We start from the raw sequence: 17661 nt of genomic DNA, 5'->3' as shown, positions 1-17661 counted from the left end.
CAGCCTTATCCCCATACTTAAGTCCATTACCGATTAAAAATCTGTCTCAGCTTTGAACATGCTTAACGAGACATGCCTCTACAGCCCTCTGCTAAAGAATTCCACAAATTCACTACCCTCTGAGAGAAGGAATTCCTCGGCCGCGATTATCAGCTCCCCACACCGGGTGGGAGAATCGCGGGAGGGCCGGGCGAATCACGCCACGCCGCCCTGGCACCCCCTGCTATTCTCCCACCCCCACCCTGGAGAATCGCAGCTCGTCGTTTTTCCCGGCGATTCTCCGGCCCGGATGGGCCGAGCGGCCTGACGACCCCGACCCGTTCACGCTGGCGGCAACCACACCTGGTCGCTGCCGGCGTGAACATCGCGCGCCAGGTAAGTGTGGGGCCTGTGGGGGGCGGAGAGAGGATCGAGCACCACGGACATGCTCGTGAGGTGACTGGCCCACGATCGGTGCCCACCGACCGTCGGGCCGGCGTCTCTAAGAGACGCACTCTTTTCCCTCCGCCCCGCAAGATCAAGCCGCCATGTCTTGCGGGGCAGCGGAGGGGAAGACGGCAACCGCGCATGCGGGGGTTGGAGCCGGCCAACCTGCGCATGCGCGGCTGACGTCACTTAGGTGCCGCCGGCCACGTCATTCTCGGCGCGCCGCTTTGACGCAAGCGTCAAGGCCCGGCGCCCGAGATTCGCGCAACGCCGCTCCTAGCCCCCCGGGGGGTGGAGAATAGGGGGCGAGGAGCGGCCTCCGACGCCAGAGTGAAACACTCTGGGTTTCACTCCGGCGTCGGCACTCAGTCTCCCTTTGGGAGAATCGCGCCCCTCATCTCTGACCCCTTACTCAGATTTTCTGAGCAAAAACCTGGCAGATGGAATGTAATGTGGGAAAATGAAGTTATGTGCTTTGGTTGGAAGAATAAAGGAGCTAAATATTATTTAAATGGAGAAAGATTGCAGAAAGCTGCAGCACAGAGGGATTTAGGTGTCTTTGTGCATAAATCACAAAAAGCTAGCATGCAAGCTCAGTAGATAAGGAATGCAAATGGAATGTTGGCCTTTATTTCAACAGGAATGTAGTATAAAAATAGGGAAGTCTTGTTAAAATTATACACGGCATTGGTTAGACCACACCTGGAATATTGTGAACAATTTTGGTCCCCTTATCGAAGGAAAGATATACTGGCATTGGAGGCAGTCCAGTGAAGGCTCAAGAGTTGATCCCGGGCATGGAGGGATTTTCTTATGAGACGTTGAGTAGGTTTGGCCTGAACTCATTTGGAGTTTAGAATAAGAAACGACCTTACTGAGATGTATAAGATTCTCAGGAAGCTTGACAGGGTAAATGCTGAGAGGTTGTTTCTCTTGTGGGAGAGTCGAGGACCACCGCTACATCCCTCTGCAGACTCTTTGTGTCATTCTCACCAGTTGCCTTCCCACCCATTTTTGTGTCATTTGCAAACTTGGCAATAGTACATTCAATTCCCTCATTCAAGTCATTAATATATATTGTAAATAATTGTGGCCCAGCATTCCACTCGTTACAGGTTGCTACACTGAAAATGCCTTTTATCCCAACTCTCTGTCTTCTATTAGTTGGCCAATCCTCTATCCATGCTAATATACTATCCCCAACATCATCTTAATAAGTAGCCTTTTGTGCAGTACCTTATTAAACACTTTTGCCAGTGCTGTAGCTGTACTGGAATAGCTTGTCTAAGGGCGCAAGTCTTCTAAACTATTGCTGGAATGTTGTCAGGACCCATTGTCTTTGCAGTATCCAATGCCTTCAGTCGTTTCTAAATATCACATGGAGTGAATCAAATTGGCCGAGATTGCGCGTCTGTAATGCTGCGGGCCATAGGAGGAGGCTCAAATGAATAATTCACTCAAACTGCTACTGAAGATTGTTGCAATTGCTTCAGCCTTGTTTTTTGCACTGATCATCATTATTTCCCCATCATTGAGGATGGGGATACTTGTGGAGATTCCTCTGTTGTTTATTTGACCAACGCCATTCATATCTGGATGTGGCAGGACTACAGAGATTAGATCTGATGTATTGTGTGTGAAATTGAAACAAAAGAAAAACTAATTGCAGGATTTGGTTTTTTTTTCAAAATAAAAAATAGAGGACTTAACTGGAGTAAATAATATTCATGGTTCATATTCACTGTTCAACTTCTGTGTCCACAATTCCATCTCCAACTATCAAAAATGGCTGTTGCCTGTCCAGATTACTGTCATTTTTTAAAAATTCATTCATGGGAGGTGGATATCGCTGACTGGGCCAGCATTTGTTGCCCATCCCTAATTGCCCTTGAACTGAGTGGCTTGCTACCGATTTCAGCAAGGGAGTGGGGGTAGTTAAGAGTCAACTGCATTGATTTGTGGGTCTGGAGTCACATGTAGGCTCGACCAGGTAAGGATGGGAGATTTCCTTCCCTGAAGGACATTAGTGAACCAGATGGGCTTTTACGACTATCAGCAATGGTTTCATGGTCATCATTGGACTTTTAATTCCAGATTTTTATTAAATTCTAATTTCACCATCGGCCAAGCTAGGATTCTAACCCGGGACCCCAGAACATTAATCTGCTTCTTTGGATTACTAGTCCAGAGACAATACCACTACACTACCACCTCCCTATAATACATTTAAACAGATCACGACATAGTGAAAATTAACATTTAATGAGGAAATTGCTTCATAAAATAATTTTCAGTTTTCATCTTTTATACCTTTATTATTTATTATTGAAACCAGTCTTTTACAATGAAGTTCCACCCTGATTAGTCAGTTTAGTCAAGTTCAGCTAATTTCACAACTCCAGTCTGAGAGTGAAACTCTCAATTATTTTGCCAGTTTTGAATACTACAATAGAATTATGTTTCATGTTCACCAAAGAAGTAATTTTTAACAAATGTGTTTGTTTCAGCTACCGGCCTGCCCCATTCTTTGTGCTAGATGAAGTTGATGCTGCTTTGGATAATACAAATATCGGAAAAGTAAGCATTGAGTGTTGTCAGTGTGCAATCGCATCAATTGCTGATACCAATTTGCCAATTAATTCCAAGCTTTCCAATTAAGCAAAGTTTATTTCTAGAGAGATAAATTAAAATGTTGTATCAAATCTTGATGTGAAAGAGTGTGCAAAGAAGACTTATAAGAATGCTGCAGAAATTGGAAGGTACACCTATTAGGTAAAGGTGAACAGTCTGGGTCTCTTTTCTCCTGAATAGAAATTTTTAAATGGTAGCTTTTTACAGATCTTCAAAATAATAAGGTTTTAATAGAGTACACAACGTGCGTGTTTCCACTTGCTAGGAAGAGCAGAATTAGAGGCTATTGACATAAAAGTAGTAACCAAGAAATCAAACAGGAAATTTGGAAGAAACTTCTTTGCACAGAGAATATGAAACTCTACCACAGGGGGTGGCTGAGGCGAATTATATAGAGACACTGAGTGGAGGAGAGATAAGCATAAGGGACCATGGCATAGACAATTAGATGAGAAAGGATGAGAGGAGGCTTGAGTGGAGCAAAACTGTGCTGGTTGGACTGAATGGCCTGTTAATGTGGTCCATGTTCTTATTTAAAAATGTAGTCTTTGGACCGGGTCAGTTGCAGTAAGCTATTGGGCAGAGGACTGCATGTTTAAACTTTTTAATACTTACATTTTAATTCTGCTTCAAATCCAACATTAGCTTGATAAGATGCCAAATCAGCTCCAGAAATCACAATGCATGGTTAACCAACCTGTCTGTTGACTCAGATGCAGAAAACACATCAAATTTATACTGCCTGCTGTTTAAAACGATTGTTGGGTGCAACTGGTGCTCCTCATAGTGTTCACTGGTTGCACGCATCAGGGGCTGGATTCTCCGTTTCAGCAGCTAAGTGCTGACGCCAGCAGAGCATGTGTGGTCTTTTATGACCAAAAAATCTGCGGGAAACCCTCATTGATTCCAGGACCGGTGAGGGGCTAGCACCGGCATCAGTTGTAAATCCCAGCTCCTGCGTCAACATCGGCAGGAGAATGGCCAGATTCCTGGCTGCACATACACACTGGCTGCAGCGGTCGCGCCATACAAAATGGTGCAGCCGTGCGCGCACCCAACCCCACAGCACACCAGACCACACCCACTCAGCTCTCACAGAAGCCACCCCCACCCAGCCAGCTCACGGATCCCGGCCGAGCGTGGCGGCGCTAGACAGAGTTTGGGTTCCCGCACGGCTCAGACCACACGTGTCCCGTGCTGTCAGCAACTCGGCCCATCGGGGGCGGAGCATCGTGATAGGGCTGCCCGATGACGTGCCAATGCCATTGCAACAGCGCGCAATGCAATGACCCCCATTTTGGAGGGGGCGGAGCATGGCTGACTGTTGTCAAATCGGTGCCGGCCCCGATTTCAGTGTCGGAATCGATTCTTCACTCCATCGCTGATTACGATATCGCCATCAGGCAACGGAGAATCCCGCCCTCGGTACATTGATAACAAGAATGCAGAGCAGTTAAATATGGGGAGGTTATGGCATAGTGGTCGTGTCACTGGACTAGTAAACCAGAATAATGCTGTCGGGACTCAGGTTCAAATCCTGCCACTGCAGATGGTGAAATATGAATTCAATAAAGATCTGGAATGAAAAGCCTAATGATGACAACAAAACCATTATTGATGTTGTAAAAACACATCTGGTTTACGAATGTCCTTTAGGGAAGGAAATCTGCTGTCCTTACCTGGTCTGGCCTGCATGTGACTCCAGATCGATAGTCACGTGGTTGACTCTTAACTGTCCCCTCAAACGCAATTAGCGATGGGCAATAAATGCTGGTCCAGTCTGTGATGCCCATGCCAATGAACGAATATTTTAAAAATGGGGCAGCCTGAGCAGAAGCCCGAAGGATGTACACGTCGAAATGTTTGTCGCGTCCTGCTTGGACAGGAAACACTCAGGAATGGTGTGGAGGATACTGAGGCATTGGGCACGATTCTCTGGAAAAGTTTGCAAGTGTTGTAGCGAGTGGGAATTGCCAAGGCCCAGCGAAACCTGCAATGCAATTCAAAATTAATTGGTCCACTTAAACGAGTACTCACGGGCTTCTCGTCGTAAATAACATCTTGCTGATTCGCCGGGACGGCGCTTGCCAGACCCCCCACCCCCCGGCTAATGACGTCAAGCAGCACTTCAACTGCATTTGCTCAGCCAATCCCAGCCAGGTCGAATTAATGGCAGCAAGAGGCTGGCCCCAAGATTCGGGGATGCTGACCTCGGGAGGCTCCTGGACGCGGTGGAGGCCAGGAGGGATGTCCTGTTTCCCCAGGGGTACCAGAGGGTGAGCCACAAGGCAGCCAGTGCTGCCTGGAATGAGGTGGCAGCAGTTGTTAGTTCCAGCGGGGACTTGCCAGCAGTCCTGGAAGAAGGTCAACAACCGACATCGGGCAGCACGAGTGATTAGATACCACCACCGCGCACCATCCAATTCTCCAAGTGACCTTCCCACACCCCCAGCCCCACCTTCACACCCCCTTCTCCCACCACTGAACCATGCGTGTGGCTAACGATGCCCTCTCTGTCTCTTCAGGAAATGCATTCCCACAATTGGCAGGGGACTGGCGTTGGGGTGCCGGACCTGAGAATCCTCACCTCCTTCGAGAAGCAGGCCTGGGGTAGCCAAGAACACTTGGAAGCTGGTGGACACCGCAGAGGTTAGGAACCACTGGGCCCCACCCTGAGGACCAGTCAAATGGGAGTAGTGATTGCCTTACTGACTGACCCATTCCTCCCACTGACCATGTTCCATTCTCATGCAGGTCCTCCAGCCGACGTCACCAGTCCATCCTGGGTGACCCCCTCTCCTGACTCCCAAGGAAAACACCTCGGAGGACAGCTCAGAGGATACCACCGTGTACGCGGCATAGCTGTCAACCCCACCCTCCATCAGCCCATACACACAGCTCGCTGGGACACGTTAATGGTCAGACTCTTGGGGCACAATGTGGTGATCACCACACTGCTGCTGATAAACATCTGGTGAAGGCAGGAACCTGCAGGCGAGACAATAGTTGGAGGGCTGCTGGATCAAAAGACCCAGCTGGGTCCAGCCTGATGCTGAGCCTCTAGAACCTGGAGCTGATGGAGATAATAGAGAGCGGCCGGGACATTCAGAGGGAGATGCATCACTCTAGCGCATCCATATCCGCTTGGAGGGGTCACATAGGCTAAGGGCGCAGGAGATGGTGCTGGCAATGAGTGGCACCATGGCCAACACTGCTAGAATGGCGACCACAGTGGAGAGCCTGGTGCACAACGTCAGCACATGAGTGAAGGTGTCCAAGGCGTCGCTCAGTCGATGACGGCCAAGGCTAAGAGTCTTGGAAAAATGATCGCCTTACTGGGAAATGCCACCCAGGCTAGTCTTGATGAGGTTCTGCAGGACATGTCCCGCTCTCAGATGGGGATGGTCGAGATGCTGTGGAGCTTTTCCCAGTCTCAGGTGGGCATGGCTGGGGCAATGCAGAGCATGTGCCAGTCACTGAGGAGCATCGCTGAGGGTGTCGACACCATGGTGGGGAACCACCGGGCTGCCAGAGCCAGACGATGCAGGGGCAGCTGGGGCTCGAACCACTGAGGATCACTGAGTGCACGGGGTGGGAGGGGTAGTTGCAGGGGTTTTTTGGAGGGGTTGGGGGGGGGGGGGTTGCAGCACTATTGGGAATGTACAGCACATTAAACAACTCGTATGCAACCATTATGACGCCTGTCATTTTCTTTCGCAATGCGGGCTGACCCCCGGACCCTTCTCCCATCTCTCTCGGCAAACCCCCTCCCCGCGGCACTCACCCAGCCTCCGGCCATGGACATGTCCCCGGAGCTGTGTCCCATCACCTGGGTGTTCGGATGTTGGCTGCTGCATGTGTGGTGTTGCCTCCCCGACTGTTCAGGCACAGTGTCCTGGCATCAAGGTGCAATTGGAATGCTAGCCAATGACTCCCACATGCTACCTGGCCCGCCCACCCACAGGAATCCACTTGCCATGTGTCAAGTTCTCACTTTCCCACGATTACCAATTCCTTATTAGCGATAGTCTTCAACCGCGCAGCCAGAGTAGGATCCAGGCCTTGGTGTAGTGATGACGCAAGCGATTGCAGCCCCCCTCACGGCAGCCCACCCCTCCGGAGGGTCCCTCACCCCTTGCCGAGCACGGGGAGGCTAGCCTAGCATACCCTAGCTCTTTGCCCATCAGCAAAGATTGCTACTCACCTCCTCGGCTCACCTTAGAAGCCCTTTCCCCAGGTTCACGTTTTTCAAATCGGCGCAAGCATGAGCACTTGCTGGGAAGACCACTGAATGAAAGGAGGCCGTTGGATATGGGGTCACTCTCGTTGATTGTATGGAAATGGGGTTGAAGTGGTGATAATTGGTTTCTCGCGATGCTACAGTGAGATCCTGATTTCGCCGACGAGAATGGGCTGATTGCATCATAAACTATTTGGCGCCCAGTGCGGATTTCGTTTTTGGCCTCTCCCTGGAAGAATGACTGCATCGCTGGGAAATGTCACCTAGGCTAACTTTGATGAGGTTCTGCAGGACATGTCCCGCTGTCAGATGGGAATGGCCGAGGCGCTGTGGAGCTTGTCCCAGTCGCAGGTGGGCATGGCTGGGGCAATGCAGAACATGTCCCAGTCACTGAGGAGCGTCGCTGAGGGCGCCAACACCATGGGGCAGACCATGGGGAACCACCAGGGCCAAAGCCGGTGCATCGCGTCTATTAGCTAAAAGGTAATGGTTCAGTGAATTTGACTTTGTCAGGTGGTCGCTTGTCCAGTCTGAAATAGCTTTCCCTCTTTTGACACAGGCCCTCAGGTCTCCAAGGCCAAGCAGGCAGATTTGTTGTGTCCAAATCTGGTGCAGAGGTCAGCCAAGTGGTCCACCTCACATTATTGTTGTAGTACATTGTAACTATTATCATGCACATGAGTGGCTTGCTAGGCCACACACATTCCTGTGGATCTAGAATCATGTAGACCAGGCTGGGAAATGATTGGGGTGAATCTGGTGGGGTTTTTTAAGCAACATTCTGGTCATTGCATGATCATAATTGCTGATAACTTTTTGTTACAAGTTTGTTTAATGAAACAACTGAGTTTAAATTTATTTCGTGTCTGCTGAGGGTCAGATTTGAACATGTCCAGTGAACATTATATTATCCCCCAATGATAATACTGGTATCACTCATGAATTATCTGATCATGAAGAACCCCGAGATCTAGGTTGCAGCTTTCCTCTTCCTTCACCTCAGGCCCCTCTTCAGTTTCCCACCTAAGCGTAACATGGAGCATATCACCCTAAATGTGGTCCACAATGTAATATTTTGCTTGAGGATACCGATGCTAATTGTATGGCTGTGTGAAGAAGTAAATTAGTTTCTGACTGGAAACATAAAGCATGAATAAATTGTCCCTAGTAGCTGCCCTTCAATTTGTCAGTGCATCGGATATTACAGAGAAACCTGATGCAGAACAAACAAATCTACTAGGATAAGTGAGCATTTAACCTGGAGGATGCACCGCTTATGATCACACAAGCTACACATGGGGAAGGAAACATTTCTGTTTCTGGTACATGACAGCATTGATGTGAAGTGCCTACAAAGCAATATGCACAAAGAGAAAGACTGTACTCCATTCACCCAGGGGGCACAGGTTTAGGTCCTTGGGGCAAAGTTTAGAGATGTGCGAGGCAGGTTTTTTTTACACAGAGGGTGGCGAGTGCCTGGAACGCGTTGCCAGGGGAGGTTGTGGTAGCAGATACATTAACGGCATTTAAAAGGCATCTTCACATCACATGGATAGGGTGCGTATAAGAGGGATACGGCAGAAGGAAGTGCTGAGGGTTTCAGCAAAGGTTGGTATCATGACCGGTACAGGCTTGGAGGGCCGAAAGGCCTGTTCTTGTGCTGTATTGTTCTTTGTCTGGACCCGATATCTGGGTAGTTTGCACGACACCTTCATCCTGACACATTTGACGTTTGAAACGCCCTCTCCCAGCTGAAGGTTTGGCTCCTTTGGCTCCCAGACCAAGGTCACAGAAGCCAAGACCTGCTACAACGCCACTCACGCAGCGACCAGGAGCATGATCGAGCAGTGCATTGGCCTCTTGAAGATGCAATTCAAGTGCCTAAACCTTTCTGGAGGGACATCCAAATTGTCCCTCCGTGTACCTGATCAGGTGCCGGCCGGAGTGTGGCAACTAGGGGTTTTTCCACAGTAACTTCATTGCAGTGTTAATGTAAGTCTACATAAGAACATAAGAACTAGGAGCAGGAGTAGGCCATCTGGCCCCTCAAGCCTGCTCCGCCATTCAATGAGATCATGGCTGATCTTTTGTGGACTTGGCTCCACTTTCCGGCCCGAACACCAGACCCTTAATCACTTTTTGCTTCAAAAAACTATCTATCTTTACCTTAAAAACATTTAATGAAGGAGCCTCAACTGCTTCACTGTGCAAGGAATTCCATAGATTCACAATCCTTTGGGTGAAGAAGTTCCTCCTAAACTCAGTCCTAAATCTACTTCCCCTTATTTTGAGGCCATGTCCCCTAGTTCTGCTTTCACCCGCCAGTGGAAACAACCTGCCCGCATCTATCCTATCTATTCCCTTCATAATTTTAAATGTTTCTATAAGATCCCCCCTCATCCTTCTAAATTCCAACGAGTACAGTCCCAGTCTACTCAACCTCTCCTCGCAATCCAACCCCTTCAGCTCTGGGATTAACCTCGTGAATCTCCTCTGCACACCCTCCAGTGCCAGTATGTCCTTTCTCGAGTAAGGAGACCAAAACTGAACACAATACTCCAGGTGTGGCCTCACTAACACCTTATACAATTGCAGCATAACCTCCCTAGTCTTAAACTCCATCCCTCTAGCAAAGAAGAACAAAATTCCATTTGCCTTCTTAATCACCTGTTGCACCTGTAAACCAACTTTCTGTGACTCATGCACTAGCACACCCAGGTCTCTCTGCACAGCAACATGCTTTAATATTTTATTGTTTAAATAATAATCCCGTTTGCTGTTATTCCTACCAAAATGGATAACCTCACATTTGTCAACATTGTATTCCATTTGCCAGACCCTAGCCCATTCACTTAACCTATCCAAATCCTACTGCAGACTTCCGGTATCCTCTGCACGTTTCGTTTTACCACTCATCTTAGTGTCATCTGCAAACTTGGACACATTGCCCTTGGTCCCCAACTCCAAATCATCTATGTAGATTGTGAACAATTGTGGGCCCAACACGAATCCCTGAGGGACACCACTAGCTACTGATCGCCAACCAGAGAAGCACCCATTAATCCCCACTCTTTGCTTTCGATTAATTAACCAATCCTCTATCCATGCTACTACTTTACCCTTAATGCCATGCATCTTTATCTTATGCAGCAGCCTTTTGTGTGGCACCTTGTCAAAAGCTTTCTGGAAATCCAGGTATACCACATCCATTGGCTCCCCGTTATCCACTGCACTGGTAATGTCCTCAAAAAATTCCACTAAATTAGTTAGGCATGACCTGCCCTTTTTAGAACCCATGCTGCGTCTGCCCAATGGGACAATTTCTATCCAGATGCCTCGCTATTTCTTCCTTGATGATAGATTCCAGCATCTTCCCTACTACCGACGTTAAGCTCACTGGCCGATAATTTCCTGCTCTCTGCCTACCTCCTTTTTTAAACAGTGGTGTCACGTTTGCTAATTTCCAATCCACCGGGACCACCCCAGAGTCTAGTGAATTTTGGTAAATCATCACTAGTGCATCTGCAATTTCCCTAGCCATCTCTTTTAGCACTCTGAGATGCATTCCATCAGGGCCAGGAGACTTGTCTACCTTTAGCCCCATTAGCTTGCCCATCACTACCTCCTTAGTGATAACAATCCTCTCACGGTCATCACCTGTCATAACCTCATTTCTATCAGTCACTGGCATGTTATTTGTGTCTTCCACTGTGAAGACCGACCCAAAAAACCTGTTCAGTTCCTCAGCCATTTCCTCATCTCCCATAAACTCCCTTCTCCTCCTCTAAAGGACCAATATTTACCTTAGCCACTCTTTTTTGCTTTATATATTTGTAAAAACTTTTGCTGTTTTTATATTCTGTGCAAGTTTACTCTCATACTCTATCTTACTCTTCTTTATAGTTTTAGTAGCTTTCTGTTGCCCCTTAAATATTTCCCAGTCCTCTAGTCTCCCACCAATCTTTGCCACTTTGTATGCTCTTTCCTTCAATTTGATACTCTCCCTTATTTCCCTAGATATCCATGGTCGATTTTCCCTCTTTCTACCGTCCTTCCTTTTTGTGGGTACAAACCTTTGCTGAGCACTGTGAAAAATCGCTTGGAAGGTTCTCCACTGTTCCTCAACTGTTTCACCATAAAGTCTTTGCTCCCAGTCTACCTTAGCTAGTTCTTCTCTCATCCCATTGTAATCTCCTTTGTTTAAACACAAAACACTAGTATTTGATTTTACCTTCTCACCCTCCATCTGTATTTTAAATTCCACCATATTGTGATCACTCCTTCCGAGAGGATCCCTAATTATGAGATCATATGACAATAATAAACATTATTTATTTATTTAAAATGGGTTCTGGATCTCCATTGACCCAAGCTCCTTTGCCCTGCGAAAGGTAAAAATCTAGGTTAGTGTGTTGGGGTGGAGAAGAGATGAGTAAATGGGTCTGGGTGGGGAAGGGAAGAGCTGAGTGAATTAAGGGCCTGGGGAGCTGATGAAAGAGAGAGATAGTTCAGGAAAGGGTCTACTGAGGGAATGAATGTGGGAGTGGTGCACTTGGAGCTAATTACAGTATGTGGGCGGATGTAGGAAGGGGCTTCATTGAGTTCTGTCACTATGGAAAATGGAGAGCTTGGCTGAAACATTTTTACAAAGTACCTTAAAAGAAGATATTTTCATATTTGTGATGTATATGTTGATCTATAACACATGAATTTTAAGAATAGCACACCAAATGTTACTGTGCTGCTGCTTGTTTTTACTGGTTTCACATTTGTTTTTAAGAGTGACAGAAACCTTCACTGTAAATTTAAAAAATCTATCCCAGAGCCACGGACCAAGAGCTGGAAAGTGTGATTAGATCTGATAATATTGACTAACTTGGGTCCAAAGGCCTGGGCGGCACGGTGGTGCAGTCACACTGCTGCCTCCCGGCACCGACCCAGGTTCGACCCCGGCCCCGGGTCACTCTGTGAAGTTTGCACATTCTGTGTGTGTGTGTGTGTGTGGATCTCACTTCCGCAACCTAAAGATGTGCAGGGTAAGTGGATCGGCCACACTAAATTGGAGATTTTGTCCCATCCATTGACTCCGATTTACACCTCCCGCTGCCTGGGGAAAGCGGGCAGCATAATCAAAGACCCCTCCCACCCGGCTTACTCACTTTTCCAACTTTTTCCATCGGGCAGGAGATACAGAAGTCTGAGAACACGCACAAACAGACTCAAAAACAGCTTTTTCCCCACTGTTACCAGACTCCTAAATAACCCTCTTATGGACTGACCCCATTAATACTACACCCTATATGCTTCATCCGATGCCGGTGCTTATGTAGTTACATTGTGTACCTTGTGTTGCCCTATTAGGTATTTTCTTTTATTCCCTTTTCTTCCCATGTACTTAATGATCTGTTGAGCTGCTCGCAGAAAAATACTTTTCACTGTACCTCGGTACACGTGACAATAAACAAATCCAATCATCCCTTAATTGGGAACAAAATTGATACACAAATCTATGTACCAAATTTGGTTATTTGAAATCAATTGTAAATGTAGGATGACAGGCATACCTATAAAATACACAAGCGTTAGATTACACGCAAAGGTACCATTTCTCATTGAGTTGTCACCCCTAGAACAGGTTCCTTTGATGTGGCAAGTTCTTAAGGAAAGAGCTCACATCATAACTGACCCGATGCTTGATCAATATTCTTATGGTGTCCAGATGAATTTCCCCAAAATTGCTCATTGGCATTTGACGTTTTGAAAAAATTATTACTTGTGGTAAGGTGGAGACTGCAGAAATTTGCACTGCCTCATAGATCGGCTGACCACTTTTGGGTCTGCCAGTCTCATCTGTCCTTTTCATATATATTCTTGTGCTCAGGTTACAAATTACATCAGAGATCAATCCAGGAAGAACTTTCAAGTGATTGTGATCTCACTCAAAGAGGAATTCTATTCAAAAGCTGATGCCCTGATTGGAGTTTATCCAGAGGTACTATTCCAACCAGTTACATTTAGTTTTGACTTTACAATTAAAACTTTGCAGTGTATTTATGTGTTCTAATTTAAAGATGCCAATTTTCAGTGCTTAAATGATTAATCCACTTGTACTTGGGCATTTCAACTGCAAACTGTGATTGTCACAGGTTTCACTGGGCAATTCTGGCAGTTATGCCACAAAATTTGTGAGCAAAGAGTTAATCACACAATCCACCCAATGCAATTTTTAAAGAAGGACCTACTGCTGGAAGGCCTGGTGGCAAGCCATTTTTATGCAAAAATTTGGATCTTGCCATTTTAGGAGATATCTGGCCAAGGCTCCTGCAAGACAACACAGCGTACCCAGGCAGTCCAATATCTTGCTTCTATTTGGCAAGAGAACAAGGCTGTCAACAGAGGCCCTCAATATGTTTGAGTATCGATTTGATCATCGTTTATACAACACTTCTTTTCAATTTGTGTTGTGCAATCCCAACCTACCTCTCTTGCATGGATATGTAAAGTTACATTATTTTAACAGGCATTAAATATTAATAGCGTTCTTAAAATTGGAGGTGGGATTGCAAGGCTGCCTGGGCAAGAGACAGCAAGATGAAGGTGTGATAGGAAACTCTGCAAAGGGTAAAAAAAAAAGTGTAAACATTAAATTATGGCAAAGTGAGGGAGAGAATACATTCAAACTTGAAGCAAGAATTACCACAGGAACAAATCACAGATCCATATACATCTACGTGACAGAAGAGGCTTAGATAATAGCAGTCATATCTTACTCAAAACCTGATGGCTAATTTTACACCTACATGTGTGGCACAGAGCATTGCCTACCAGCACTGCAGTCTGTCTGCCATTCAATTTCTCAAAAATCCATTCCTACCAGTATAGGCTGCCCATCAGGAATGTGTAACGTGTAATCAGGAATGTAATTTCATATCAACCCACAAATGTTTAGTATGAATTTCCCTCTCTGCAACATGGACCAAAGTGGCTCTCCACATTAGATAAGACTATCTTCACTAACAAAAGGGTCAGAAGAAGAGGAGAGAGAAAGAGACCCCCCCACAAAGAGGAGAGAAAAGCAAGAGAGCTAAGAGTATTGATACGGAGATCAAAGTGGAGACGGCTACAGAAAGAGAGAGTAGATGGGTGAATAGGATCGGTGAACTGAATGAGAATGAAAGGAAAGCAAACAAACTTTTAAAGATGGGGGTCTCACAGTCTACCTTCTGTATATGGAGATAATGTGTGTTTTGTGGATAGGTAAGACCAGTTACCTATCTTTGCAAGGTTATGAACTGGAGATAAATTTCTATTCTCAGTATTTAGGAACGGTGCCTGACAATTTGGGCCTAAAGTCAGATTCCTTTTACTAGAATGCTTCTAAAATACATCTATATTAGAATTGCATCTAACTTGATTTAAATTAGTAGAAAAGGGGTCCCCGCATAACGTATCAAACCAGAAGGTATGTGTCATGTTCACAGGCTCTGACTGCAGACATAAAATATCAACTCATTTCTAGCCTGAATAATTCCAACCTTTTGGTTACCTGCCGTATTTCAGAGGTGCATTTGCATCTATGTCCCATGAATATTTTGGCAGAGAAATTAGAAAACAAAGTAATCCCTTCACTGCTTAAGTTTTCTACTAAGGTTGTTAAATCATGGAAAATTATCCCATGGGGATTGCTATCCACATCAATGCCTTTATCTTAATTGCTTGAATGTAAATATTCAGAAGCTTAAATTAATATTTTCTCATGTTGCAAAGCAGTGAAGATAAAACAAAATAAATGTCAACGTTTTTCAACTTTAAGCAAATGTGAAAATTAACTATTTTAGTTTTTATTGTAGCAAGGTGAATGCATGTCCAGTCAACTGTTAACCTTCGATCTTACCAGTTACCCAGAAAACACCAGAAGGGAAGAGACACTGCGGCCTCAGCAGGAAGACTAAATACAATTAATTCAGTGTAAATATTTCAAGTTCACAGATGTAATACGAATTGCTGAGCTAAGCAGTTATGTTTTGCCTGTTATCTAGCACTGTAGTTGTCTCTTTGTTAGCAAGTCTGTTAACATGTATTTTAAAAATTGTTTCCATTTGTTGAATGGAAAATTAATTATTGAACTCTTATTCAAAAAGTCACATGTTTTGGTTGGTTCAACAAACTTTAAATAGGAAGAATACAAGAAAGTGTTGTTTTGTCAATCATTTGCTGCTTATTAAGGCTCCTTGTTCCTCACTATTTTGAGTATATAAAATCATAAAAATGCAAAAATGGTCAGCCATCTTCAGAGCAGACTCTTACTCAAATCTTTATTAGATGCATCTTCTTGGGGTTAGGTAATTTACACAAAATGGCATAATTTGCAATTGGTTTTAAGAATAACTAAAATCCTTACACAGTTGGTTGACTCAGTCACACTATGTAGAGAATTGCATCATAACTAGATGCTGCGCAATCACATTGGTCTTTGAAAATATGAGTTGGTGTAATTGAATGTAGTGGAACTATAATAATTGGGACCATAAATAAATCAAGATATATAAAATGTTAAACACTTAATATTGTAATTCAGCAACAAGGAATAAGAGGACAAAAGATAGGACAACACATTTACTGAAGTGTAAAAATACATAATCATACCTAGTTTACCTGTGGATTTCCATTCCGTTTGAAAGATTGCCATTTATGTATTCTCCATGCACTAGGAAGCTGTTTAGGTACCAGCTCTTAGAAATCTGTACATCAATGTTCAGATGCAATACCTGCCAAGCATACATCACAATCCAACTGGCAATAATTTTCAATATTAGGCATGTTAACCAGTCAGCCAGTCCTCATCATCCTCTAAGGTACTAAAGTTATCAGAACAATACCATGTACAAAAACAGGCCCAAATTGACAGATCAACAAATCTTAAAAACATGAAACATCTGTGACATTACACACATAGTAATTTTGCAGAAGAGGTTGAACTAAATAAAGCAGTGTGTGTTATCTTTCTTTATTTTGAGTTTATTTCTTAAAGCTTTTACATATGTATTAATTAACAATAGTTTGCAGAATGCTAATTGTTTGCCCAACTGCTGATAATTTTATATACTATTGTTAAAGCCAATTGATTTTTTTGAAGCATGGTTAAAAAAAAAAGCTGGCTGAAAAGTGCAGGCTTCATTTTGTTTATCACTTTTTACTGGAGAAGGGAGAGTAGCCACAAATATAGATCCAGCAGGGACCAGAACATTAGGTGATAGAGGTTGAAGATGTTAGAAGAAAGCCTGGGGGAGGAAAGCAGAAAGACGAAGTGAAAAGAAGTATTTGAGTTGATAAATGAGCAGCAACAGCAGAGATGTGCCCTAGAGAAAGGTTGCTCGAGGCATAAAAGCGAAAAGGGGTTGGGGTGGCTGTAGCAACTAGCAGAGATAAATTAATATTGATAAGATGGTTGTCAGGACATCAAGGAGCTGATGCAAAGGGTGACAGGCAGGGAATGGACAAAAGCCAGTCAAAACACAGCAATGAATTGAGGACACTAAAGTAAACAAGATGGCAAAAAAATTAGCACCATTTTATTTTCCATTTTAGAATGAAAGAATTAATTACAAAAAGATTTGGGATTAAATAGTGATTAAGCAGCTGTGGGATAGAGTTAATTTTAGTAATGCAATGTTTCATTGTCTGAAATCATAAAAAGTTCTGAATATATTGAATATTTTTCTCAATATTTTGTACTTGATATTTTACTTTTCTCCAAGGCTTCTAGTCATTTAATTTATACAAATGAGAAAAAGAAAAAACACAGCCATAGTACCATATTAATAAAGTAAGATCTGTGCCTTGAACATGACATTTTTGCCTCACTGTTGTGTAGCTTCCATTTATTACTGCTAAACCACGAAAGAACATATAGGAGCAGGACTTGCAGCCTCTCGAGCCTGCTCTGCCATTTAATTAGTAGAATTAAAGACAATTCACTATCCTGGGGATTAGTCTGGTGAACATCTGTTACCATCCCTCTATCGCAAGTACATGCTTACTAGATGAGACTAACTCCAGTTGCAGTCACACCAAGGCTCTACATAAGTGCAGCAAAACATCTTTACTATTTGCATTCACATTACCTTGCGATGGAATCTGACATACCATTTCCCCTCCTAATTGCTTGCTGCACCCGTGTGCACCGTGCTCTTCTCCCTTCCAATTCGTCTTCTCTAAGGAGGCACAGATTTGGCCTTCTCAAGGTTCTCAGCCTGCTGTTGCTTTTTAAATTAATCTGCCAAGAAGCTTGCCAGCATCATGGCTGTCTACGGAGAGACCAAAGTCACAGCAAGAGCCTCTGCCAGGTTCTCCACCACCAAAGC

The 17661-nt window shown here is 44.7% G+C and overlaps 1 protein-coding gene across 2 annotated transcripts in view; it reads left to right on the top strand.

Annotated features, from left to right (window-relative positions):
• The window catches only part of LOC119955142 (structural maintenance of chromosomes protein 1B-like), a 296162-nt gene extending 280425 nt beyond the window's left edge, over nucleotides 1-15737 (top strand). For both annotated transcript variants that reach the window (XM_038781060.1, XM_038781059.1), the window contains 3 exons: nucleotides 2934-3003; nucleotides 13179-13289; nucleotides 15148-15737. In XM_038781060.1, coding sequence (XP_038636988.1) covers nucleotides 2934-3003; nucleotides 13179-13289; nucleotides 15148-15249 — 283 coding nt within the window. In that variant the 3' untranslated portion in view covers nucleotides 15250-15737. The remainder of the gene's footprint in view (nucleotides 1-2933; nucleotides 3004-13178; nucleotides 13290-15147) is intronic.
• Nucleotides 15738-17661: the final 1924 nt, after the last annotated feature.

This window comes from Scyliorhinus canicula, chromosome 20, assembly GCF_902713615.1.
Source record: "Scyliorhinus canicula chromosome 20, sScyCan1.1, whole genome shotgun sequence".
In the NCBI taxonomy this organism is placed as follows: domain Eukaryota; kingdom Metazoa; phylum Chordata; class Chondrichthyes; order Carcharhiniformes; family Scyliorhinidae; genus Scyliorhinus; species Scyliorhinus canicula.
Note: the sequence above shows the minus strand (reverse complement) of the source record. Positions and strands in the feature narration are given on the sequence as shown.